Genomic DNA, 25879 nt, shown 5'->3' on the forward strand with positions numbered 1-25879 from the left:
TTGTGGCCTGTGGACAGGCCACATTTTCCTCCATTGTACCTGTATACCACATTCTGTTTATTCATCCATGGATGAACACTTGGGTTGCTTCTGCCTTTTAACTGTTGTCAATAATGCTGGTATGAATAGGTGTACCAGTATCTGTGCATGTCCCTGCTTTCATTTCATTTGGTTATACACCCAGAAATGGAGTGGCTGGGTCAAATGGTGATTCTGTGTTTAATTTTTTGAGGAACTGCCATATTGTTTCCACACAAGCTGCATCATTTTTCATTCTCACCAGCAAGTACAAATGTTCCAATTTCTCTACATCCTTGCCAGCACTTGTTATTTTCTGGGCTTTTTATTTTAATTTTTTTAATTTTTTTAATTTAATCGAGCTATCCTAATGGGTGTGAAGTGGTATGTCATTGTGGTTTTTCTCCCTGTCTTTATTTTAAACCACCATAACTTGGAGAAATCACACGTCAGCTACAGAAGCAGAGACCTGAGAAACCTCCCCCTCCCTATGACCCTTGGTAACTGATCTCTCTTGCAAAGCCCCTTCCCCAAAAGCAAGAGGAAGAGGACGAAGTATAAAGAACCCTTATTTTAGCTACAATCTTTCCAAGATTTTCCGATTCTTTTTACTTCTGGGGTATGATAGCTGATAATTGTTTCATTTGCTGGGAATCAGAGCTCTAGGAAATCCATGTTAGCCACTTGGCCACTCTCATGTACCCTGGCCCAGTGTTTTAAAAAATGAAGAAATGCTAAAAGAGGATTTTAGAAACAGAGGTATTTAAAATGTGCACACTGGACACATCAGTACTTTTAGTGTACACACTTAAAATGACTGTAATTATCTTGAGACAACTTCCAGAGTCTAAATTTGAGGCCTTATGGTCTCCTTTCTTGGAAGGCCTATTTAAGCATCTAGTAGATTCAGTCTCACATTTTTGACCACCTAATAGGAGGCCTTCCATCCCTCCCTTCTTCTGTTCCTCTTTTAAGTTTGAGTCTAGACAGTATAGCTCAAGTTCCAGAGGAACCAGGAAAATGACCATCGATTTTCAGTCTCTGTGATTCCAATTTTGTGTATATTTGCCACATGATCTTTTTTCTTTTTAATTGAAGTATAGTCAACACACATGTTATATTAGTTTCAGGTTTATAACATAGTGATTGGACAACTCTGTGCATTATGTTATGCTTTCAAGTGTAACTACCATCTGTCACCGTAGAATACTATGATTATATTCCCTGTGCTGTACATTTCATCATGACTTATTCATTCCATAACTAAAACCTGTATTTTCTGCTCCCTGTCATCCGTTCTGTCCATACCCCTACCCGCTTCCCTTTGTATTTATGGGTCTGTTTTTCCTTTTTGTGTGTATTAATTTGTTTTTCAGATTCTACATATAAGCGAAATCATACGGTATTTGTCTTTCTCTGACTGACTTATCTCACTTAGCATAATACTCTTTACATCCATCCATGTTGCAAATGGCAAGATCTTATTTCTTTTTAATGACTGAGTTATATTCCATTGTCTGTCTGTGTATCAGTCATCTCTTTATTCATCTATCAGTGGACACTTGGGCTGCTTCCATAATTTGGATATTGTAAATAATGCTGCAGTAAACATAGGGGTGCATGTATCATTTTGAATTAATGTTTTTGTTTTCTTCGGCCAGCTATACCTAGTGGTGGAATTACTGGATCATAGGGCAGTTGTACTTTTAATTTTTTGAGGAACCTCCATGCTGTTTTCCACAGTGGCTGCACCAATTCACATTCCCACTAACAGTACATAAGGGTTCCTTTTTCTCCACATCCTTACCAATACTTGTTTCTTGTCTTTTGGATTCTAGACATTTTGGCAGTTGTAAGGTATACCTCAGTGTGGTTTTAATTTGCGTTTCCATAATGATTAGTGATGTTGAACATCTTTTCATGTGCTTATTGACCATTTGTATATCTTCTTTGGAGAACTGTCTTATGGTTTGTGTTTTTGTTGTTGAGTTCTAGGATTTCTTTACATATTCTGGAAATTAATCCCTCATCAGACACATGATTTGCAAGTATTTTCTCCCATTCTATGGATTGCTTTTTTGCTTTGTGGATAGTGCCCTTTAATGGACAAAAAGTTAAAAGTTTGACGTAGTCCAGTTTAGCTGTTTTTTATTGACTGCCTTTGGTGACACGTCCAAGAAATCATTGCTAAACTGGCATTGTGCAGCTTTTCTCTTATGCTTCCTTTTAAGAGTTTAATAGTGTTTGGTCTTTTTTGTTTAGATCATTGATGCATTTGAGTAATTTTTGTATATGATGTAAGATAAAGGTCCAACTTAATGCTTTTACATGTGGATGGATATTCATCTTTTCCCAGCACCATTTGTTAAAAAGACTATCCTTTCCTCATTGAATGGTCTTGGCACACTTGTCAAAAAATTATTAGACCATATATACAGGAGTTTATTTCTGGGCTCTCTATTCTAGTCCATTGTCCTATATGTCTGTCTTCATGCCAGTACCACACTTTGTATCTTTATGGTAAATTTTGGAATCAGGAATTTTGAGTCGTACAGCTTTGTTCCTCTATTTCAAGATTGTTTTGGCCATTGAGGGTTCTTTGAGAGGCCATATGAATTTTAGGATGGAATTTTCTATTTCTTAAAAAAAAAAAAAAGTTTTGGGAATTTTTGAATGGCATTAATCTGTAGATTTTGTTGGGTGGTATTGAAATCTTAACAGTATCAAATCTTCCAGTTCATGAATGTGGGATGTCTTTCCATTTTTTTAGGTCTTTAATTTTTTTTCAACAGTGTTTTGTAGTTTTCTCTGTATATCATCTCCTTGATAAAGTTCTTTCATAGATACTCTTGTTACCATGGATGGAATTTTCCTTTTTGGATTGTTCATTGTTAGTATATAGAAATACAACTGATTTTTGTGTGTTAATTTTATATGCTGCTGCTTTGCTTAATTTGTTTATTCTAACAATTTTTTTGTGGACTCTTTAAGGTTTCATATATACAAGAACATGTCATCTGCAAACAGATAATTTTATTTCTTCCTTTCCAATATGGAGGCCTTTTTGGATAGAAGTAGCAAAAACAGACTTCCTGTTTTGTTATTGACCTTAGAAGACAATTTTTGTCTTTTATCATCGCATATCATATTAGCTGTGGTATGGATTTTTTCTTTTTAAATCGACTTTAGTTTTTAGAGCTATTTTCCATTCACAGCTACATTCACTAGAAGGTACAGAAGTTTCCCATATGCCCCCTGCCCTCACACGTGTATAGTCTCCTTCATTATCATTGCTCTCTACCAGAGTGGTATATTTGTTATAATTGATGAACCTGTACTAACATATCATTATCATACAAAATCCATAATTTCTATTAGGGTTCACTCTTGGTGTTGTACATCATATGGTCTTGGACAAATTTTAATGACACGTATCCACCATTATAGTAACATATGGAGTAGTGTCACTGCTCTAACAGTCATCTATTCATCCCTCTCCACTGCCCCACCCCCACCAGCCGCTGGCCACTGCTGATTTTTGACTGTTTCCATACTTTTGACTTTTCTAGACTGTCATATAGGTGAAATCATTGAGTATGTAGCATACAGAAACTCTGGTACTATACAATATGGCAATATATGAAAAACTCACAGCATGCAAAATGGTATGGCCCCTTTGGAAGACAGTTGGTGCTTTCTTACAAAACTAAATATACTCCATAAAATCAAGCAGTTGAATCCCTCTGGGTAGTTACCCAAAAGAGTTGAAAACTTATATTCACACAAGCATGGATGTCATGTCTTTTAAGACATGGCTCCCAAAAGAGGAAAAAGGGGGGAAATTAAGGATAAAAATAGGCTCTGGATCTGTAAGGCCCCTGAAAACCTTTTCCATCGGTGGGGATTTCAGCAATGGTGGCTGGCTTCTGTGTCTGCAGGTCTGTAATCAGAAGCAGCAATGATCGGAACACAGATGTCTGATAGTTGGAGGACAAGGTCCCATAAGCTGGTGTAGGCTGTGCTAGGAATATATGCATGGCTGCCTGCTGGGAGGTGAGGGGTGCAGGGGTTGGGTAGCTGCTACCATATTAAGAGTTGAAATTGACTGAAATTAACTGTGATTTACTGTCTTAAGCCTTCCCCTAGAAGCTGCAGGCTTTTGAATAGATTCTCCAGGGTTCCAAAATAGTTACACTAGTCAGATTATGCTAGTACAGTTTTTGTTTAGGTGGGGAGGTGGATTCCTGGTGGCTCCCTCTGCCATCTTCCCTCAACTGATTTCTTATTACAGGTTTTTTTATATCTTTTGAAATTTATGTTAATATATTCTTTTGACAAAAATAATTTAAAAATGCACTTTGGCAGCTGATTTAGGACTAGTTCATAGGAATTCTTTGAGGAAAGTAAAGACTTCTAGAAACTAAAGATTTCATTCTCACAGCTGTCTTTAATGAATTCAGATTTTTATATACTGAAATTATTTGAAGTAAGGTATAGTTTGTCTTAGAAAGATTGGCATTCTAGATTTTCCACATTTTGAGGGTATTATCTCTTTGTTCTTGTGTAAGTTTTTAGTCTACTTTCCAAGTATCTACGGTTAAATTTTCCCATTTCCCTTTGGAAAGTGCTGTTTTCTTGCTTTTTTTCCGCTTTTCCATTGTATCAAATTTATAAGGCAATGAGCCAATTGTGGGCATGAAATCCTTGGGAGGAGAGAGGAGGAAGTGGGAGGGGCAGCCATGGTGAATGTTTTCCTAAGTAATATTCAAGTTCTTTGAGAGAACTTATCCTCCCCCCCTTTTAAAAATGCTGTGATACTTTCTTTTAAATAGATTGTTTATTCTCCTGCCAGTCTCACTATTGCCCAAAATGCTAGATAAGAAATTGTGAAGTTCACATATTAAAGGGAACACACAAAGTATTTTACCAACCCTCACTAAAAAACAACAATAACAACAACAAAAAACCCCAAAATAAAACAGAACAACTATAGGAAAATACATGAAAGAAGAGAGTCAGGGTTCTTCATTGCACGTGACAGAAAGTAGCTCTTATTCACTTAAACAGAAAAGAATTATTTGAAAAATGTTAGATAGCTCATAGCTTAGAGAACCAGGCTTGGAAATTTTGTTGAAGCTGAGGGAAGCAAGGCATGGTCAGGAGGTTACAATGAGGGCAGTCTCTGCTTCGGGCATTGCTGCTTGGACACTTGCTGTCCCAAGTAGTGCTGCTGCGACTCGATGTGGGTGACTGTGCTCCTAAGCTTTCAGCTCCACCGGAGCTCTCTTTCAGAGATCTGACTCCTCTACACCTTGCTCTCACCACCTAGCAGTCAGTGGCCAGAGTGGGAGGACCTCACTGGTCTTGGGCTTGCACACATGACAAGAAAGGTGGGGAAAGGAGTATTTGCTTCTCACCTCTTGAAATTCTCTCTAGATTAGAATGGCTCGGATGCTGAGCAGTCTAAGGAAGACTAATACCTCCTACAAATTTCTCTTATTTTACACGTCCTATCCTCAGACTCTCTTCCCAAAGATACCTACAATTAAAACTTTCAGGTATTCTTTAAGAAATTGTTTTCCTCTTATATCCACTTTTTAAGAAAAATAGATGGGAACATACTGCCTACTCTTCTGCATCTTGCTTTTTTTTTCATTTAACATACTTAGGAATTTTCCATACTGGCATGGAGACGGAACTGATTTTGTTATTGGCTTTTATTCCATTTTATGATCATTCCATAATAAACAATCCCCTCTGATGCACATTTAGGTTACTTCTTGTTTATTACTATTGAAAGCCACCCTCTAATAAACATTTTCACACATGTACCTTGGTGTCCTTTTGCAAGTATTTACTGAAGGTAAATTCTTAGCAGTGGAACAGTGGAATTGCTGAGACTGGTGGATTAAACTTTTACCCTTAAAAACAGTGTCATTGTATTCTCACCAACATGTAGGACAAGTATTATCAAACTTAAACTTTTTGCCATTTGTTGGTAATTTGAGTTTTTATTGCATTTCTTTAATTGTGAGAGTAAGCAGCTTTGTGGTGTTTATTGGTCATATTTCTTTCCTTTGGTTTGTACCTGTATACTGACCCTATCTTCAACTTATTTTTAAAAATTTTTTCCCTTATAATTTTTATGAACTCTTCAAAAAATAAGGAAGTTAGTGGTATTCTTTGTTCAGACAATTTTATAATGCCCCACCTTGCTGGTCTTTTGAATTTTATGACTGCAAGATTCAGGTGAAGCTGTTACAAAGAGCTTGATGGATTATCTCTGTTTCAAATTATTGCTGTCTGCTTTACTAATATATATATAAAATCATGGAATGTCAAAGATTTTGTTGTTGATAGTTGTTTGTTAAGGAATATTCTTTAAGAATAACCTTACTTAAATAGCAAATTGAAAACCCTTTTAATCTAGAAAAATGTCATGCATCCACCACTCTTGAGTTACTGAATCAGAGCAACATTCTCTTGGACAGACATGGAAGCGAAAGGGAATTCAGTGGCTCCTGAAACTTTTTTTTTAAGGAATTCTGCTTGTTCTCTGGCTCTGGTGTCATACAGCTGTCTAACCTGTGGGGTTCTACCTTATTTAAAATTGTTGTTTTTTGATCCAAACATTTCCTTACTCCAAGCCTTTTCTTTTGTTTTAACCATTCCTTTATATAATGCTTTTTTGTATTCATCTAGGATTATTCCCCCCCTTTTTTTTCCTGGTTGTAAACCTTTTAAATCTGAACATTGTGAGTAAATTCTCTGCAGCTGTATTGATTGGTTTTCTAAGATAATTTCTATTCATTTGCCTTTTTTAAACTAGTATCATTTGTGATTGTTTATACAGAATTTAGTTTTTAAAGTCTCTCTGTAGTTTTTCCTTTTAGATTTTGAGTTATGAATTCATAGCCTGTTATTTAAATTTAAATGAAGCTTTTGAAATCCGTTTTACTGATCTGTATCATATCTAACCATGCCAGTATTTCCTTCCTTGTCTGACGTGAGCTCTAAAATTATATGAACACTTTCTCCCTGTTTCCTGGCATTTCCACTCAAACTTGTTCCTCATTCTTGGCTAGAAATAGGTCCAGAATTTTAGTTTTCTTCTTTATTTTATTAATCTACTGATAACATTAATCAAACATATCAGGAATTTGTTAGAAAACTGCATATGGTTGAAAATACTTTTTCAGTAGGTATTTTGACAGTTATGAAGTCCCATTTATTACTGTAGCTTTCCTGTTTCAGTTTTATGCTCTGTTCCAAGAATGTACCCATTTGCACTACCTTACTAAGGTATACGTATTATGGTCTATTGGATTTTTTCAAAGATCTCTGTATTTTAGACTTGTGCTATCCAGTATGTTAACCATTAGCCACATATAGCTACTTATGTTTAAATATAAATTAGTTAAGATAAATTTACTCATTCATTTTCATTTGCACTAGTGTTCAATAGCTACATGTGGTTAGTGGCTACTGTGCTGGACAACAGATACAGAACATTTTCATCCTTGTGTAAAGTTCTATTTGACAATGCTATTCTTAGTGCCATTTTGCTTTTCATTCTAAAAAGTTTTCATTCCTGGGGCGCCTGGGTGGCACAGCGGTTAAGCGTCTGCCTTCGGCTCAGGGCGTGATCCCGGCGTTATGGGATCGAGCCCCACATCAGACTCCTCTGCTATGAGCCTGCTTCTTCCTCTCCCACTCCCCCTGCTTGTGTTCCCTCTCTCGCTGGCTGTCTCTATCTCTGTCGAATAAATAAATAAAATCTTTAAAAAAAAAAAAAAAAGTTTTCATTCCTGAAGATGATATACTCCTTCTATTGCTATCTCTGGTATTAAGCAAAATACATTTGAGATATTTTGAGGTGGGTTGCATTTTACATATTGGTAGTCATAAGTCAGATTACTTTTAAAATCAACTTTATTGAGTTATAATTTACATGCAGTAAAATGTACTCACTAAGTGTACAGTTCAGTGAGTTTTGACATGTATATACATCCATGTAAACATCACCGCAGTCAAGATTTAGATCATTTTTATTGCCATAAAAGTTTTCTTCATGCCCCTCTGCAGTCAGTTCCCCAGCGCTGGTTATAGGCTGTTTCTAAATCTTAACTGTAGTTAAGTTTTGCCTGTGTTAATATTTTGCATAAATGCAGTTACATAGTATGTACTTTTTTGGGTCTGGTTTCTTAATCTTAGCATAATTACACTGGTTGCTGCTTGTGTCATTAACTTGTGTGTTTTTATTGCTGAGTAGTATTCCACTGTATGGTTATGATATGATTTATTTATCCATTCACCTGTAATGGGCATTTGGGTTGTTGTAAATTTGGGCCTGTTACGAACAAAGCTGCTGGGAGCATTCATGTCCAAGACTTTTGTGGACGTATATTGTTATGTCTTTTGGTTAATATCCATGAAAAGAATTGCTAGGTCATACAATAGAATTACTAAAAGAAAAAAATGTACATATATTTAGGTTAATGGAACAGAATAGAGATTACAGGAAAACTCAGACATACGTTGTTAGACAAAGATGCCAAGAGAATTCACTGGGGACAGGATACTCATATTAACAAGTGGTTTAGGAACAACTGAATGTCAGTATGAAAAATAAAATGAACCTCGACTACTTGTCGCAATACACAAAAATCTCATATTACATTCAAATGGATATTGTAGATAGAAGCATAAAAGTAAAATGTAAAACTATAAAACTAATAGATAAAAACAGAGAAGAAAATCTTTGTGACCTTCGGTTTAGTCAAAGATTTCTTAGTACGTAGGAAGTTAACCAGGTAAGAAAAAGTTCACGTTGAACTTGATCAGCCTTAAAAACTTCTGTTGTTTGAAAGACACCATTAATAAAATAAAAAAGACAGCAAGTTTGGTGGGAGAAATACAATGCATATGTCTGACAAAGAACTTGAACTCAATGCAATATAGAGATGATTTTGCAAATTCAAAGAGGACAGCCCCATTAAGAAAAGGACAAAACATTTGAACAGGAACCTTATAAAAGAAAGTACTGAAATGATAAGTAAGCATATTAAAATATATTCAAAATCAATCATCAGTGAAATGAAAATTAAAAGATCATGAGGCACTGTTTCATATTTAATGGGATGGCTAAAACTTAAAGGGCTAATAGTGGGTTGGCAAGAATGTAGATCAGCTGGAACTCTAATCCATGTTGGTAAAAGTGCAAAATGATACAACTTCTTTGGAGAAATGCTTGGCGGTTTTTTATTCATAATAACAGCTTTCTGAATTTTTTCAGTGGGTTGTAGTTCACTTCCTCTGCTGTTTCTTTTCCCTCTAGTTTTATTCCTCTTTTGAGAGAGTAGATTTTCTTTCTTACTGAGGATCATTATCTTTGATCAGACTTTAATATAAAACTCTTAGTTTTGCTTTTCTGTTTAACTGAAGGTAATACAGGAGAAGGCAGTACAGTGCAGGCAAGTGTTAAGAGTGCACTTTTAACAGGATACTTTACTTGTATTGGATGTATGACTGATTTTAAGTTTGACAACCTGAAGATGACTAGGAGAAAATAGTTAAAGATTAGAATGTTTGGAGCTTCCCTGTGTTAATGGGATTAAGGCAGAGATGATTATATGTGAAAAAGAAAAAACAACAATCCAATTTCATGTTTTAGTAGTAGCAGTGGCAGCTATAGGTGTATTAGAGTTCTAAGAGCAAATTTTAAAAACATGAATACAGCAGAAGTGAATATGGTGCCAAATAGTGAGTTAGCTATAGAAAAATGTAGCAGATAAGTAGTTGTTTTGTTTTTTTTCTTTTCAGATATGAATTTTTCTTTTTTACCTATTTTTGGATGTGTGGGGACTGTCCAGTGTTCTTAGGGTCTTTTCTGAATGGGATACCTTAAAAGAGTGTTTGTTTCTGGGTTTCTCTCAAAATTCTGGGAGCATATGTTATTATGATTGTGGTTGTCAGTACTGGTACCCTGTAAATAAAGTAGTACTTGTCACAGAGGAGGTAAGTCAATAAATATTTTAAGATGAATTTTTATCAATTCTCCAAGCATTTGAAATGATCTAATGCTCTAATAAAATTAACTTTAGTATCAATATGTGTTGGCACCAAGCAGAGATATACCAGTTCACGAATGACCCTCAGACTTTACAGTAAGACTTGAATTTAATTGGCTAAAATAGATTTAGTCCACATAAAGCCCTTCAGTGGATCCATCAGTTAGCTGTTGAAACATGGAAAAAGCATGGCCAGGGGAAAGGAAGCTTTAGCCAATGAACCTCATATTTTTGGCAAGATAATTCCTGTTGTAAAGATGGAGACATCAGAATGTCTTTGTTAGAAATTGCTTTCACTAGCTTCTTTTGTTTGATTCCACATTTATTCAGCAGCATTATACTTTCACTTTTCAATGGGTCTGCTTATGGCAAGGTATTGGACTTCTCATAAAGATGTGGATAATTTAGTTCCTGTGGCAGTTGGACTTTTCAAGGAAATTAATATATTGCTGTTATAGTCTTTATGATATTTATATATCAGTCATATGACATGAGTTTGAATATGTTCCTGAAAAAAAGTACTGCTCAATATACTGACAGGATCAGGGCTCACCCAGAAGGTAGAGGATCAGACCCTGGACCGTCACAGAAACTTCACCAAAGTAATAACAGAATTTCTGAGGCCTATAAAGAAAGTTTATCTTGCAACCCAGATACTTTCCCCCCCTCTATTGGAACGAGTTTAATAGTATGGTATAAGTATGTAGAGCAGCTAGATTGAGTTTTTCATTTGATTTATATAATCTTGCATCTTCAAAATTGAACATTGTGTATTAATTTGCCTGTAGAGTGCTCTAATTCGTATAGCAAATATATGTAAACATATATGTCCTATATTTCATAAAGAAATATTATAAATAAGATCAAATTTAAAGTTGCTTTATAATTACTGACTCTCTTAATTGTAGTATTTAGTCCATTTACATTTAGTATAATTATCAAAATGTTTTATTTACCATTTTTCTGTTTGTGTTTAGTTGTCCAATATTCCTTTGTTCATTCATTCATTCTTATTCTCATTCCTCTTTCCTTTCCTTTATTAACCTCTTTGCGGTTAATAAAATAATTTTAGGTATTCCATTTTAATTCTGTTGACTTTTTAGCTGTGCCTAAATATATATTTATGTATATATATATACACACACATATATATGTATGTGTATATATATGTATATATATGTATGTGTATATATATGTATATATATGTATATGTATATATATATATTTTAGAGGTTTTGCAATAAGGATTAGAAAATGCATTCTTAGCTTATTATTGTCCTTTTAGAGTTAATATTGTGAGCATTAAAATGTAAGAATCTTACAAAAGTAAAATTCTGTATTCCTCCATTTCTTTTATGTGATTATTGTCATATATTTTATATCTACATATGTATTAAATCCCAGAATATATTGTTATTTTATTTGCTTTAAACAGTTGTCTTTCAGAGAAAGGGAAGGAGAAAATGTTCTTTTATATTTATTCCCGTTAGTTCCCCCTCAGCCTAAGGGGCAGGTCTGATGGCAACAAGTTTTCTCATTTTTTGTTGATCATTTTTTTAAAAGATTTATTTATTTATTTGAGAGAGAGCGTGGGGGGAGAGGCAAAGGGAGAAGGAGAGCGAGAAAATCTTCAGGCTGTCTCTGTCCTGAGTGCAGAGCCCAAAGCCAAGATCATGACCTGAGCTGAAGCCAAGAGTTGGATGCTTATCCAGCTGAGCCACTCGTCCATTGTCTTTCATCTGTCCTTCTGAGTCTCCAGTAACATATGTGATAAAGTACTTCGTATTGTTCCACAGGTCACTGATGAGCTGTTCATTTTTTCCATTTCTTTTTTCTGTTCTTCAGATTAGATAATTACTACTAATCTGTTGTCAAATTCATTATCTTTGTGTTCCAGCTAATATTTATGCATAACAAACTGCCTCTACACATATATATGACCTAGAGCATTTATTCATTTTATACTCACAGATTCAGTGAGTTAGGAGTTCAGATGAGGCATGGTGGAGATGGCTTGTCTCTGCTCCACAATATCTAGGGGCTTAGTTGGGAAGACTCAGTGACTAGAAATGAGTTGGCACATTGGGGACTGAATCATCTACAGGTGTTTTCACTGACATGTCTTGTAAATGCTGGCTGTTATCCAGGTCTTCAGCCTGGCTATTGGCCAGCACCCCTCTACTTGGCCTTTCCAAGTGGTCTCTTCATGTGGGTTAGTTCATGCTTCATCATATTGTGTTTGTTAGTTTGATGCCAAGAGTGAGAATCCAGAGTCCAAGGTGAAAGTGCATGACATTTTTATGATCTAGTCTTAGAAATCGCTTAATGTCACCTCTGCTGTACTCTCTCGATTTAGGCAGTCACAAAGGTGTGCCCAAGTTCTAGGGGGAGGAACCATAGACTTTACCAGTTGATGGGAGACGTGTTAAAGTTAGGTTGAAAGGAGAGCCATGTGGGATGGGTGATGCAGTTATTCTTGAAAAATGCAGTCTGCCACAACTTTCTTCTGTAGTTTTCAGTCTTCTTAAGAGATTTTTCTTTCCAGATACTGAGCTTTTGAGGCCTAGAATTTCTGTCTTTTATGGTTTTCTGTATCTTTCTTGAGACTTTTCATTCTTTTGCTTATTGTAATCATCTTCCTTTACATTCGTTTATGTATTTATAGTATCTGCTTTGAAGTCCATATCTGCTAGTTCCAACGTCTGGTTCATCTTGGAATTGGTTTGTATTGACTGCTTTTTTCTGTTGGTCATGGGTCATATTTTTCTGCTTTGCATGTCTAATAAATTTTAATTGTATGTTGAATGTTGTGAATGATATGTTGTAGGGAGTCTGGTTTGTTACTTTCTTTAAGGGTGTTGAGTTTCATTTTGGCAGGCATTTAAATTGACGATTAATCTTCTGGTATTGTCAGGCTTGGTTTTCCTTGTTAAGGCAGGCCTTTCAGTTTTGTCTTTTGTCTTAGGGCATGGTCCTCAGTTCTGAGGTGTGGCCTTTCTGGGGTCTCAGCTGAATACCTAGTGTACTTAAATGAAGTCTCTCTATTCTGGCTGGGCCGGAACTCCTCCTCTTGGCTGTGCCATCTCTGGTGTCATCTCAATTATGCTTTCAGATCCTGCACATATGCAGCCCAACCCTTGGCCAAGGACCAAAGGTGAAGTTCAGTACAGACTTCTGAGGCTTTCCTGTTCAGTCCCTTTTCTCTGCTGTTCTGTTCCACAAACTTTAGCTGCCTTAGCATCCCTGAACTCAAATCTTTGCCTTTTACCTCAGTGAGACCTCTGTTCCATCTGTTCTCTTTCCTTCTGCTGTGCCAGAAGAGAGCCTCCAAGCTGAAAGCAAGGCAGTCATGGGAGTTACCTCATGATTCTTTTTTCTGAAGTATTGTAAGCCTGTGCTGCCTTTTGTTTAGTGCCTAAAATGGTTACCTCATACATTTTGCCCAGTTTTACATTTGCTTATAGCAAGAGGATAATTCTTGTACCAGATACTCTATAATGGTCATGCTACTGTAAGAAAACTTATAATAGACGACCCCTTTATATTGAATACCAATATAAAAAGATCTTAAGAACAAACTTATTTAAGGCCTGTAATTTGGTTACAATAACCTTACTACTATAAAATAATTTATAATGTTCTAATTCTGCATTTTATTGAATTTTACCCATAAATTTGTATTTTTTTTTCCAGAAATGGCAAATACAGTGAAAATTTTTGTATTATTCTCTGTTCCCGACTGATGATAGACATTGCTAATCATTAATGATATTCTTCCCCAGTCTCCAATCTGGATGTTGTTTTAATAACCTTAATACTGCACACCAACAAGCCACCACCAGCTCAATGCCTATTTGCCATTTTAGTGTATTTCCATTTTACTAGCCCAGTCACTGTTATTTTGTGGGATATTTAATTTTATGAAAGGTTACCCCGGTAGATTGTTTTCTTTTCTAGAAGTGAAGAACTGAAGTGATTTTTTTTTTTAAAAATGCATGTTAAAAGGAGTCATTAAGGCTATTTATTTAGTACGTTCTCAGTACTTCCTGAGTGAAACGTAGGAAAATGTAAGATGGGAAACAGAAATTCTCAGCACTTGTGCCTCTGATAATTAATACTTGAAATTTAAGAGAGAATTAAAAAACCTGGTTTTGAATATACGTTGTAGGCACTTAGCTAGAGTAACACAGGAAGTGTCTTGATGAAATTAAAGATTGGGCTTTCTATGACTGTGCCTCTAGGAGGGATTTAAAGAGCAGTTACCAGCATTTTAACAAATTGTTTGTGTTTTGTTAGTTAATTGTTGTTTTTCACTGAGATCAGATTTGCAATTTTGTGATAGTGTATGCTAATAATTATTTTAAAAATGTCCTCAAGACAGGCTGAGTATGAATGAAGATACAATTTTAAAAAGCCTCATGAGTTTTTATAAACAGGAGTTGCATGAATCTCATTAAAACTATTTCTGGGGGTGCCTGGGTGGCTCAGTTGGTTAAGCATCTGCCTTTGGCTCCTGGGATCAAGCTCTACATTGGGCTTCCTGCTCAGAGGAGAGCCTGCTTCTCCCTCTCCTGCTCCCCCTGCTTGTGCTCTCTCTCTGTCAAATAAATAAATAAAATCTTAAAAAAGAAAAAAAAAAGTTTCTCAAGGAGGACTGTTGTCACATTAAAAAAAAACCTGGTTTCCACTTTTTTCTAATTCACAAATGGTATATGGAAATATTTATTTTATGTAAACTCAAATATACTGTTCAAAAGCAGTTGGATTTCTAAGCTCATCAAGCTCACTTTCTGGAGGTAAAATAGTGTTATATAACTTTGTCAATTCTATACTTTTTTGGAAAATACAGTAGGGCAGGAAACTTTTTTTTTTTCTTTTGAAAGTAGTATATGCTTATGTTTTACCAACACAGTTGTGGAGGTGTTGAAAGTGAATAGTGAAAACCTCCATCTCTCCCTGAAAACTTCGGTAACTGCTCTGACCATTTTGGTATTTCGACTGCACCTGAGTGTGTGTGCAGGGCAGCCGCATGTGAATCGTGTTCCCTGGATTTGGGCTGTAAGATGAGTGATATTTATACAGTATTGGTTTATGGATTTGGATTCAAAACTTAATTTACCAGACCCAGAATGAACTAAAAGTGAATTGTTAATCCTCCAAAATACCTTTTTCTCTGCTCACATTTAACTTGTAGGCTTTCTGTGAGAAAATTGTATTTTGCAGATCATTTCCTGCTTATTCATTTTCTTTCAAAACAAAACAAAACCTTGAAGGAAAAGATATGGCAGATAGCAATGAGTTGTTGTTTTCTAAATTTTATAGTCACTGTCCTTCAAATAATTTGTTTTTGTTTTGGCTATCCCAATTATCCTTAGCATTTATCTAAATTTCCAACCATATTAAAATGCAAACTGAGAAAAAGCTAAAAGTATAAAGTTTCTGGAAGAAAGCGTAGAGAGTATCTTTCTGAACTTTGGGGTACGGAAAGATTTCTCAGGGTACAAAGGTCTAAACAAAAGCATTCGATATATTGGATTTTTATCAGAATTTTATTTTAAGATTTTATTTATTATTTGAGAGAGAGAGATTGAAAGAACGAGTGGGAGGAGGGGCAGAAGGAGAAGCAGACTTCTTGTGGAGCAGGGAGCCTGACATGCAACTCGATCCCACGACCCTGGGTCATGGCCTGAGCTGAAGGCAGACACTTAACTGACTGGGCCATCCAGGCGCCCTTTATCAGAATTTTAAGTAGTTGATTATCAAAACACATTATTAAGGAAATGAAAAGGCAAGTCATAGATAAGGAGCAAATATTCATGTCAATATGTATATCTGATAAAAAACTTTTACCCAGAATATATAAAACTTCTGTAAATCAGTAATAAAAAGCCAGTTAATTCAACTGGGGGGCTGGGGAATGAGCCAGTGACTTGAACAGACATTTTCAAAGAAGGTATAAAAATGGCTAATAAACAAATGAAAATATGCCTAATATCATTAGTCATCAGGGAAAGGAAATTTAAAACCACAATAAGGTACCACTTTATACCCATTGGAAAAGCTATGCTTAAAACTGACAGCACCAAATGTTGATGAGACTGTGGAGCAACTGAAACTCTTTTAAAATACAGATAGGATTGTAAAATGGTATAACTTTTGGAAAACTGTTTAGTAGTATCTGCCTTACGACCCAGCAACTCTACTTCTAGTTATTACTGATTTACTCAAGGAAAATAAAAGCTTGTGTCCCCAAAATTCTTGCCCAAGAATGTTTATGTACTTATTCATAATAACCCCAAACTGTAACCATCGTAAATATCCATCAAAGGAGGATGGATAAACAAATGATGATGTAGTCATGCAGTGGAATCTTACTCCGAATAGAAGCAATGAACTATTGATACATGTAACATGGATAAATCTGTAAAACATTAGATTAAATGAAAGAAGCCAGTTACAAAAGACTACACATTGTATGATTACGTTTATATGGAGTTCTAGAACAAGGACATATTAATTTGTGGTAATATTAGCTGCCTGGGAGCTTAATGGGGTTTGACTGCAAATGGGCATAAGGAAATTTTCTGGAGTGGTGGAAGTATTCTGTATTTTTATTGAGATGTTCATACACCTAAGATCTGTTTCGCTGTATTTAAATTTTATCTCAGTTTAAAGAAAAAATCCAGAAGTACAAATCGAGAAAGGTTATAGGAATAGAGAAGATAAAGAGGGTACGAGAGACAAGAGTGAAAGGTGTGTAACACCACTTTTTTCTGTAGTATATTCATAGTTGAGTAGAAGTCATCTTAGCAGAACCAGTGCTTCCTGGGTTAGTTGAAGAAGTGGGCTAAACCGAAGGATCATAAAAAGTGACTTATACCTTAAATATTTAAAGAAAAGTACACATGAAATGTTAGAATGAAATATTGTTCTCTATGGCTTATTAACCACCAGCACCAGAACCACAAAGTAGTAATTTTTCTTTGTTTCCCTTTGCCCCTTGGCAAGAGTTCTTAGTCTTTTTTTATGCCAAGTACCTTTTTGGCAGTCTGGTGGAGTTTATGGACCCCTTCTTAGAGTGATTTTAAATTAGGAATACAGATATATCTGTTACTTAATATTAGTCATTTGTATTTGTTTTGCAGAAGGAAATAAAGATTAGAGATAATTGAAATTATAGAATAGAACAACCATAGAGAAAATCAGTGATCATCTTTACCTTTCCCTTCATTAATAGAACACTTGCTTGTTTGCTGTGTACGTGTTTTCCCAGAATGCCATGGTAATTCCAGCCTCCCCTGTGGCTAGATTTGATAATATGATAACTTAAGATCTATTGTTTTTAAGTAGAAATGATGAGTTCTTAAAGGAGAGGCCTCTCCTTCTTTCCCTTCTCCAGTCTGTTCCTACTACAAATATGATGGCACACCATCTTGGACCTTGGGCTGCTCATCATGTTGGCTGAGCATATGATGGAAGGGTCCTGGGCTCCAGTGCTTTATGAAACAAATCTCCCCAACCAGTTATAGACTACTAATCCTATGTGGGAGAGTAGTGTATTTAATATAATCAGCATATTTATTTATGAGCTCCTGCCCCTCTTCTTGGGTTTCTCACAGCTAAACCTTATTCTCACTGATAGTATTTTTTTGACGGCAGGGACAATAAATAGTTCATAAATAATTTTATTCCAGGGAAACAAGCAGTTTCAGGTTCTTAATACATGTTCTCTCAATACATTTAAGTAAAAGATAATATTGATAGGAATGGGTATCAAGGAATGAAAACATGAAAGCATACCATTAAAAAAAATATATAGTGACCCGGAATCCTTGATGAAACACTGGTCATGCAAGGAAAGAGCCTGGTCTAGAAACTGCTGAGTGGTTTATGGAATGAGGGCCTGACTCTGCAGAAATAAGAGGAACCCATCTTGTCATACTAAGTCCATTAGAGAGTATTTTGTTGGTATTGGAGAAAGTCATTGTTACATTCGTTTTGATATAATAGCTCAAAAAATATTAAAAAACCAAATGTTTGCTAGAATACTATAGTTAACACAGCATATAAAATCCATTTATAGTCTAATGACTTAATTTTTAAGTGTTGGTTGTAAATGATATTTTGACCTTTGCACACTCCTAGTGTGACATACAAATATTTCAGTTAGTGACAAAGTTACAAGTAATGCTCTTACTGTGTAGCATGATTTTTCACATCCGAATTTATGAACTCTTTTTCCCCTCTACCCAACCACACACATATTTTCAGCCCTCCTTCTAGTAGCTAAATTTTAATTTTGGTTGTATCAATTTTGGGTTTTTATGTGATTATGACTAGATAATGCAATTTACAGTTAAGTACTGTAACTGTTTTTTCCTGAACATTCTATTTTTCCTAGAGTTAAAATTCTCCTCTCTTTTAGCTCCTTTAGTTTCTATGTTCTTAACTTTAATTTATCCCTAAACTATATACATCTCTTAACATGTTCAAGCACATTTGGTATTATATTGATTTTATCTTCTTCAGGAGCCTTCTGAGCTACCCTGATCTGGGTCAGTTGCTCACTAGGTTTGCTTATAGCTGTCTACTTAGGATATTCCTTCACCATCATTCTGAGGATTCCCTTTTCCCTTCTCATGAGTTGGATTCTTCAGTTCTTGGTATCGTTCTCTTTCATGGTTTCCCACCCTTGTTTTGGTGAAACGCATCTTCTAGTAACTTCCTGAAAGAGAATATGTGGGCAGCAAAATTATTTGAGATTTCTCTTGTTTAAAAATGCCGTTATTATATATTCACACTTGATTTAATGTCTCTTTTGGTATGGAATTCTAGGCTGGGAATAGTTTTCCCTCCAAGTCAGAAGGTTTTGCCCAGTTGTTTTCTAGCTGCTAGTTTGCATTAAAAAGGGTGGTGTAATTCTGATTCCAGATACTTTTTATGAACCTGTTTCCTCTTGGGCAGCTTCTAGGATCCTACATTTATCTCTTCAGTATTCAGAAATTTCATTGAACTATATATGCCTGTATTTGGGTCTATTTTCATCATTTTTGCTGAATACTCATCGTATCCTTTGATTTTGGAAATTCCTGTCCTTCAGTTTGGGGTATTATTCTTGAATTGTATCTCGGATTTCTTCTCCTTGTGTTTTCTGTTCTTTTCTCTAGAACTCCTACTCATATGTTGAAACTCCTAGACTTTAAATCTTTTTAAATCTTCTCTTTTGTTTTCCATTTGTTATTTATTCTGTTTATCCTGCTATTTCCTCAGCTTATACTTTTCTAACCCTTCTCCCCTATTACCTACCTCATAAGAGTAAACACATTTGTACGCATAAAGTACTTAAATGTGGTAAAAACACATGGCAAGTGCTTTTATTGGCTGTTAATTGTTGCTGTTGTTTAGTTTTGTAACTGTTTGGAGGGAGAGGTCCTTGGTCTTGATTCTTTGGCTTATTAGCTATATGACCTTCAGCAAGTTTTGTAATTTCTTTGACACCTATTTTCCTCATTTGTAAAATGTGAATAAACTCTACCTCTCAGATGTTTGTGTCAACTGAGAATATATATGTGAAAATACTTAATAAACTTTGTATGGAGTTAATAGTTACTACTTGCATCTTTCAAATATGAAAAGTTTCTCGTTTGAAAGAAAATGATGGCTGAATTTTCAGGGTTATTTTTAGGATTCATCGATTAGACGTGACTGTTTCTTGCACATCTGAATGAGCTAGGTGAACTTGAGCTAAGTGCTAATGCTGCCTTTTAAATAACTTATTTAATACTCAACCTCATAATGTTAGGCTGGAGAGAGAAGATTATGAAAATATTTATTCTATGAAAAGCTATGGCTTTACTTCAGATTGTATAAATCTGTGTAATGTAATAATTATTTAAGAATGACCTGATTACTAGCTTAAACCCATGAAGGGAATATTTATTGGAATTTATTTATTTATTTTTCTTAAATGGTATTTGAGGTTAGGAAAAATGGAATCTGTCTTTTAGGCTTTCTCAATAGTATAAATGTAATTTCAAATGTTAGCTCATTTGTTTAATGGTGGCTTTTTGTTTGTTTGTTTTGTTTTAAGGTTTTTGGATTCAAAGCATAAAAACCATTACAAGATATACAATCTGTAAGTATGTTTTTTATTTGTATGCTTGCAAATATCTTCTAAAATAGCTATTAAGTGAAAGTTCTTTCCTTGTTAGAATCAGGTAGAGTAAAAGATATATTTTAACAGAATTGTGTTCCTAAAACAATTAGTCCAAGACGTCTGATAAAGAGCATTGTTAGGTCATTCAGAAAGTGTTGTGATGAGGTCAAAACAATGTTGGCACACATTCACTTTACTTGATCTGATTTAAATGACTTGGCGTCTAGCCCATCTTTGAGCCAATAACCATGTGGTAACTTGAAGTGTAATTCACAGCAGAGCTTTTCTGTTAAAGCATTAATAACATCTTCCATGGAGGTATGCTTCAGAGTGGGTGTCGTTGTATTTATTTTGTGTCTTTAGGTCATTTGATTGAAACAGCTGTTAGGGTATTCTCTAACTGTATATCACATAAATAAGTTACCTGACATTGTTGAGTTGGGTGGTTTCTCTTGTTTGGGGCAGGGATGTAAGGATTGCTTGCTTGGTACAGCTAGCTTATCTTTAACCTTTTGTATTTCTTTTTGACTTTGTGAGTAGGGATGTGAAAAGGAAAAAAAGAACAAAAAAAATTAGAAGAAAATATTTTATCATTTTTGCCCTTGAAGACTGTTATTCCTTCCCAAAATATTGACCCATTTCCTACCTTTTAAAAAATGGTATATAAAATTTGTTCTTTTCTACCTGGTTTTTATTTTTCCTATGTGATGTCTGTAACTTATGCAACAGGAAAAATTTTAATCTGAAGTTATGTTTCCTGATTGACTGTCACAATTTCTGTAGAATTTATTTCTCAAATGTAAGAGCAAGATTCTTTTCTGCCTTCAGTGGGCTTTTAAATCATCACCAAAAAGGATGAAAGATTCTATGTGCCTTGTCGACTTGTGGGATGTTGCTTTTCTATCTTTAATTTAGTGATCTTTCTGTTGTGATTAGACCTCAGAAGACATGAGAGTGAAGTAGACACCATTATTGTTTTCTCCTAGTGAGTTTTCATTATTTTCCTCGGATTCACAAAGAAGCGGACATTAATGCCGTACTTGCCGTGTTAGACCTTGTAAAACTTGTTGGCAGTACAGAGGTGAACAAGATACAGTTTTAGTCTCTGGTAGTTTACAGTCTAATGGGATAGGTACATAGTATTGCAGAAGAGGTAACTGTTGTACAGAGAGAGCTGTGTAGAGTACTGTGGAAATAGTACTTGTACCCTGTAGGAAAGTTTTCATAAAGAAAGGCCTGTTTGAGGTGGGGTGAAGCATCTGCAGAGGCTCCCCTGCAGGCCTCCGGGTGGGGAAAATGGCATTGAGGGCAGAGAGGATGGCATGGAAGAAGCTGGTCGGTGTAGCAGTGTTTAGAATATGGTGGGTAATCCCTTATGGTCAGATTATGGAGGGGCTGTGGAGGGTGTGGGGTGACAGGTAACAAGGTGAAAGACAAAGGTGCTGTAGAGACTTGAGTGTTCGTAGACCCCAGCTTGCAGGTGTGCATACATCTTCCTCTCGCCCTGATTCACCTCCATTAATAAGCCTTGTTGCAGATGCCAGAATGGTTCTGTGGAGGGAAATAAAAACCACAAAGCTTTATACTTTTTGAATAACTAGATTCGGAAGCTGTGTTTAAAAAAAGAAAAGCAAACACAGGACAAGAAGTGTCAAAAGCTGCAGTCCATTAAGTGAGTCACTTAGGTTTAGACTCTCAAGATGAGGCATTTAGAGTCCCAGAAGGAAGGTAGGAAGGTACCAAAGACAAATTCTGCCGTTTTCAAAATTTCATTCGAGTTTAACATTATATCCAAAGGAAAGGAAGGAAATTCTTTCCATTCCTGTGTTCAGTGGCTTCCTGCTTCCAGAATTTAGGACCTAGGCTTGCACTGTCAGTACTTTGGATCACTTAACATTATTATGGTTAAAGATGGCATTGGGAGCTTGTCTGGGAACTTGGCTGCCCATTTGCTTTTGTGTTTCTAAACACTGGACCCCAGAGTTAATGAACTGTCTCGTTATATATAAGAGTAGCTTTTGGTATATATATTTCAGCTCCCCTTTCCCACTCCATTTAACGGAGTCATAGACTTTCAGAACTGAAAAGTACCTGAAAGAGATCATTTAGTCCAACCTTCTCATTTTACAGATGGGGAGTCTGAGGCCTAGAGAAGTTAAGTGAGTTGAACAAGGTCACACAGGTACATATGGTAGCAGACCACCCACCGTTTATGCCGGTCTTCCCTTTCTGGTTTTGTTGTTGTCGTTGTTTGTTTTTACCTCCCCAAATTTTACTTCAGAAGTTTCTAGAACTACCAGGTTGTAGCATGTTTTGATTTCTGATGTCACTTTTCATTCTTCACCTTCTCTCTACCCCTCTTTCTATTTCTGGCTCTGGGCAAGTGAGTCTGGGAAGCAGCAGATGTTTCTATTTTATTTCTTATATTTTGGGGATGTTAATTACATGTGATGTGTATCTTTGCAAACACATAGAAACTGAAAGTTTCTAAAATATTTAACACTAGACACATGTATATAATGGTATATTATAAACTTTTTATGGCAGTTATGACGTGTGGATGAAGAACAGTTCTTAATATGGACTTTTTAATGATTGACAGTATCTGTTTATATCTCTATATTATGAAGCATTCAATAAATTATTTTAAGAAAGGACAAAATTAGGTTCATATCGTTAATCAAATTCAGGTATGATGATGCTTAGTAAATTTGTTTTGTGCAAGTGTGTGTATTTCATTTTTGTCTGTTCCTCTGTATACCTGTAGGCTGGTAGGGGTAAGAGGAGGACGGAGGAAGATTGGGCTAGAGGAATAATACACTTTGCCTTTGAGGACCTTAAGTGTTCACTGGATCCTCGTTTTTAAAAGGGTTACTGTATTTCATTGTGTATTCTGTTTGACATACAACTCTCCATCATTTGGTGGTGAACCTTTAATTGTTGTTAATTTTTATCTGTTAAGTTTTCTTTCGTAAGCTAGGGATAGTGATGTTGAAGAGAGTTACAGACTCTTCAGCAAGTCTCACTTCTCTGGAAGCTTTTCCTATTAGTCTTATCTCTTCCTTCACTTTCTGTCTACTGCTTCATTAAAAACTCTTGCAGTGCTTCTTCATCTATCTTGTCTCATATAAGCCAATATAAGGTGAAGATGTTTAAAAATGGTATGTTTTAAGTTGAATTTTAATTATAAGGAAGTATACATGGTCAGATTTACCTAATACTTGTCTCAAATTCCATTTTCCATTTATTTATCTTCAGTTTTGGTTTGTTGAGAGACTGATCAACTAACATACCACACAAAAGTTATAAGGAGCTGGGTTTGTGCATGCGTGTGTGTGTGTGTATGTGTGTGTTTGCACATGTGTGTGCGTGTGCACAGTTATTGGAGAAGGTCTTAATTAAGAAGAGTCATCATTCTTACCCTAGCAACCCCTCCTCCAGATCACTTCTATCACTTCCGGCCCCAGTATATGTTCTCATGCACTCCTCATCCATACCTGTAGAGATTATCATAACTTTTTCATGTTTTCATGATGTCTTTTTGTTGGTTCTATCTTTTATGCCAAATACTGCTCTTGTAGGAAGGCTGATTTTGAGTAAAATTTGTTATTGCTTTTGTTTTTAAACTGTTCTCTATTTTGTATTAAAATGGAAGTATGGACCCCTGCTGGAAGAAGTTTGACTTTTGTAACCAGAGGTCCTGGGCTTGAGTCCTGGCTCTTCCATTTGCATATTGCAGTTTGGGGCAAGTTTTTTTTTTTTTAATGCTCTTCCTAAATCTTAGCTTTCTCATATAGAAGATGGAGATTATATTTTCTATTATTATGTGGTTGTGACTATGAGTTAAAAAAACATGGAAACTCCTTTGTAAAGTGTGTACATCTGGTAGACATGTAATAGTTCATTATTTCCACTTCTCCTTCATTTCTGCCTCTTAACAGTAATATTTGAGAATCAGTTTATGATGGTAGTATTAAGCGGTATTTGTCAAACCAAACATGTGAGCTCCTGAAAAAGCATGAGAATTTTAGAGGACTAAAGCTGTATGAAGCTCAAAATGTTTATTTTTTGTGCTGCCATGAGACCAGCTTCTTAGAATTGTTTCCTAGCCTATTCCTTCTCCCTCACCTTCTAAGTCCTATCTTTACATGAGTCCTTATAAAATATTCTGTTATGGAATCTTCACTATTTACCAGACCTCTTCTTTAATCTGTACTAAAGAACGTATAAAATGTGACTATTCTCTTGCTCAGTCTTCCTCCTACCTGTCATGTTTTGTATAGGAGTAAGTATGAAATTATTTAGCAAGGATACATAAATATGCATATGGCATTACTAAATAAATTTTTTGAGCAAAACTCAGTATATGAAATTGTATGCAAAAAAAGGGGAAAAGCTTTGTTTTAAGCAGTAGTATGAAAGTCCATTTATTTCAGGTCTGACCATTTAGAAACTAGTGAATTCTAATTTCTAATTAGTTCAACTTTCATGTGGATTAGGATTTAAAACTGTTTAAAGTAGAGGAACTATACAGATATTTTTAGGACTTCTTAAAAGTGAAATACATGTCCACAATCACTTATTGAAACTCTTGGGGCCAGTTGTGTTTCAGCATTCAGAACTTTTCCCTTTGCAGAAAGGTAACGTGGAAGCAAATACTTATTAGTATTATGTAACACCCCCCTGGAGTCTGGAGCAGTCCCTAGCATGAAGTGTTTGACTCTTTACTCTAAGTGTATTAGTTAGAGAGTGCATGCAGTTTCATGAACTCAGATCAGATTCTGCTACAGTTGAGTCTGCCATAAGTTTAACAGAAAATGTTAGATGTTACAAACTTTTGGGATTTCAGAATTGGAGATTAAGGGTTTGTAGACCTTGATTTATTTTAAAATGCTAAGTTTTTATTTTAAATAATTTTTTAAAAAATCTCATTTGGTTGGTAGCTGTAGTTACCATGATTCTGCTGACCACAAACTAAAGTATGGGATCCATTTCGGAGCCTTATTAATGTTTATAAACACACCTGTTTCATGAGTAAGCCAGTGCGTGATGACAAACATATCACTACTATTAAAAAGACAAATTTTAGTGTGCCCTAAGTAATGCTATGTCAACATTTTACTCTTCTGTATTTATTTTACTTATTACTCCTTCATTACTCTCAGACTTTAATTAAAACTCGTAACCTGAGAGATTATTGAAAAAGATGACCTTTGGCTTCTCTAAAGAAAGGTCTGGCTTAAACTTTTTTTAGCAGGTGTTGTTTTTGAGTAGATTAGCATCATTCACCTTTTTTTTTTTTTTTTTACTTTTTCTTTGCCCTTATAATTTTACTATTTTAAAAATAAATCTTTTTAAATAATAGTTTGAGAAAACGATGTATGCTCAACTCTGAGATAAAGACCATGCCGTAACTCGTTAGTTGTTTGTACATTCTTCGTGAAATCACACATACACCCCCTCAGCGCGCCGAGTGTCCATACAGGAAATTCGAGGGTACACATGCAGCTGGGTGGGAGGTGTGTGCCCGAGCGGCATCACAGGTTTTGTGAGCAAGTGTGTAAGCCGTAGTGCATAGCACCTAACGTCAGTTTCCTTAATGGTAAAATGGGGATAATGACACTACCTACTTCAT

The 25879-nt window shown here is 35.5% G+C and overlaps 1 protein-coding gene across 1 annotated transcript in view; it reads left to right on the plus strand.

Moving 5' to 3' along the window:
* The window catches only part of PTEN (phosphatase and tensin homolog), a 91365-nt gene that overhangs the window by 31395 nt on the left and 34091 nt on the right, over positions 1 to 25879 (plus strand). Inside the window, exon 6 of the mRNA XM_045802377.2 lies at positions 20179 to 20223. Coding sequence (XP_045658333.2) covers positions 20179 to 20223 — 45 coding nt within the window. The remainder of the gene's footprint in view (positions 1 to 20178; positions 20224 to 25879) is intronic.

Source organism: Ursus americanus, chromosome 6 (assembly GCF_024610735.1).
Source record: "Ursus americanus isolate L20-20 chromosome 6, mUrsAme1.1.p, whole genome shotgun sequence".
In the NCBI taxonomy this organism is placed as follows: Eukaryota; Metazoa; Chordata; class Mammalia; order Carnivora; family Ursidae; genus Ursus; species Ursus americanus.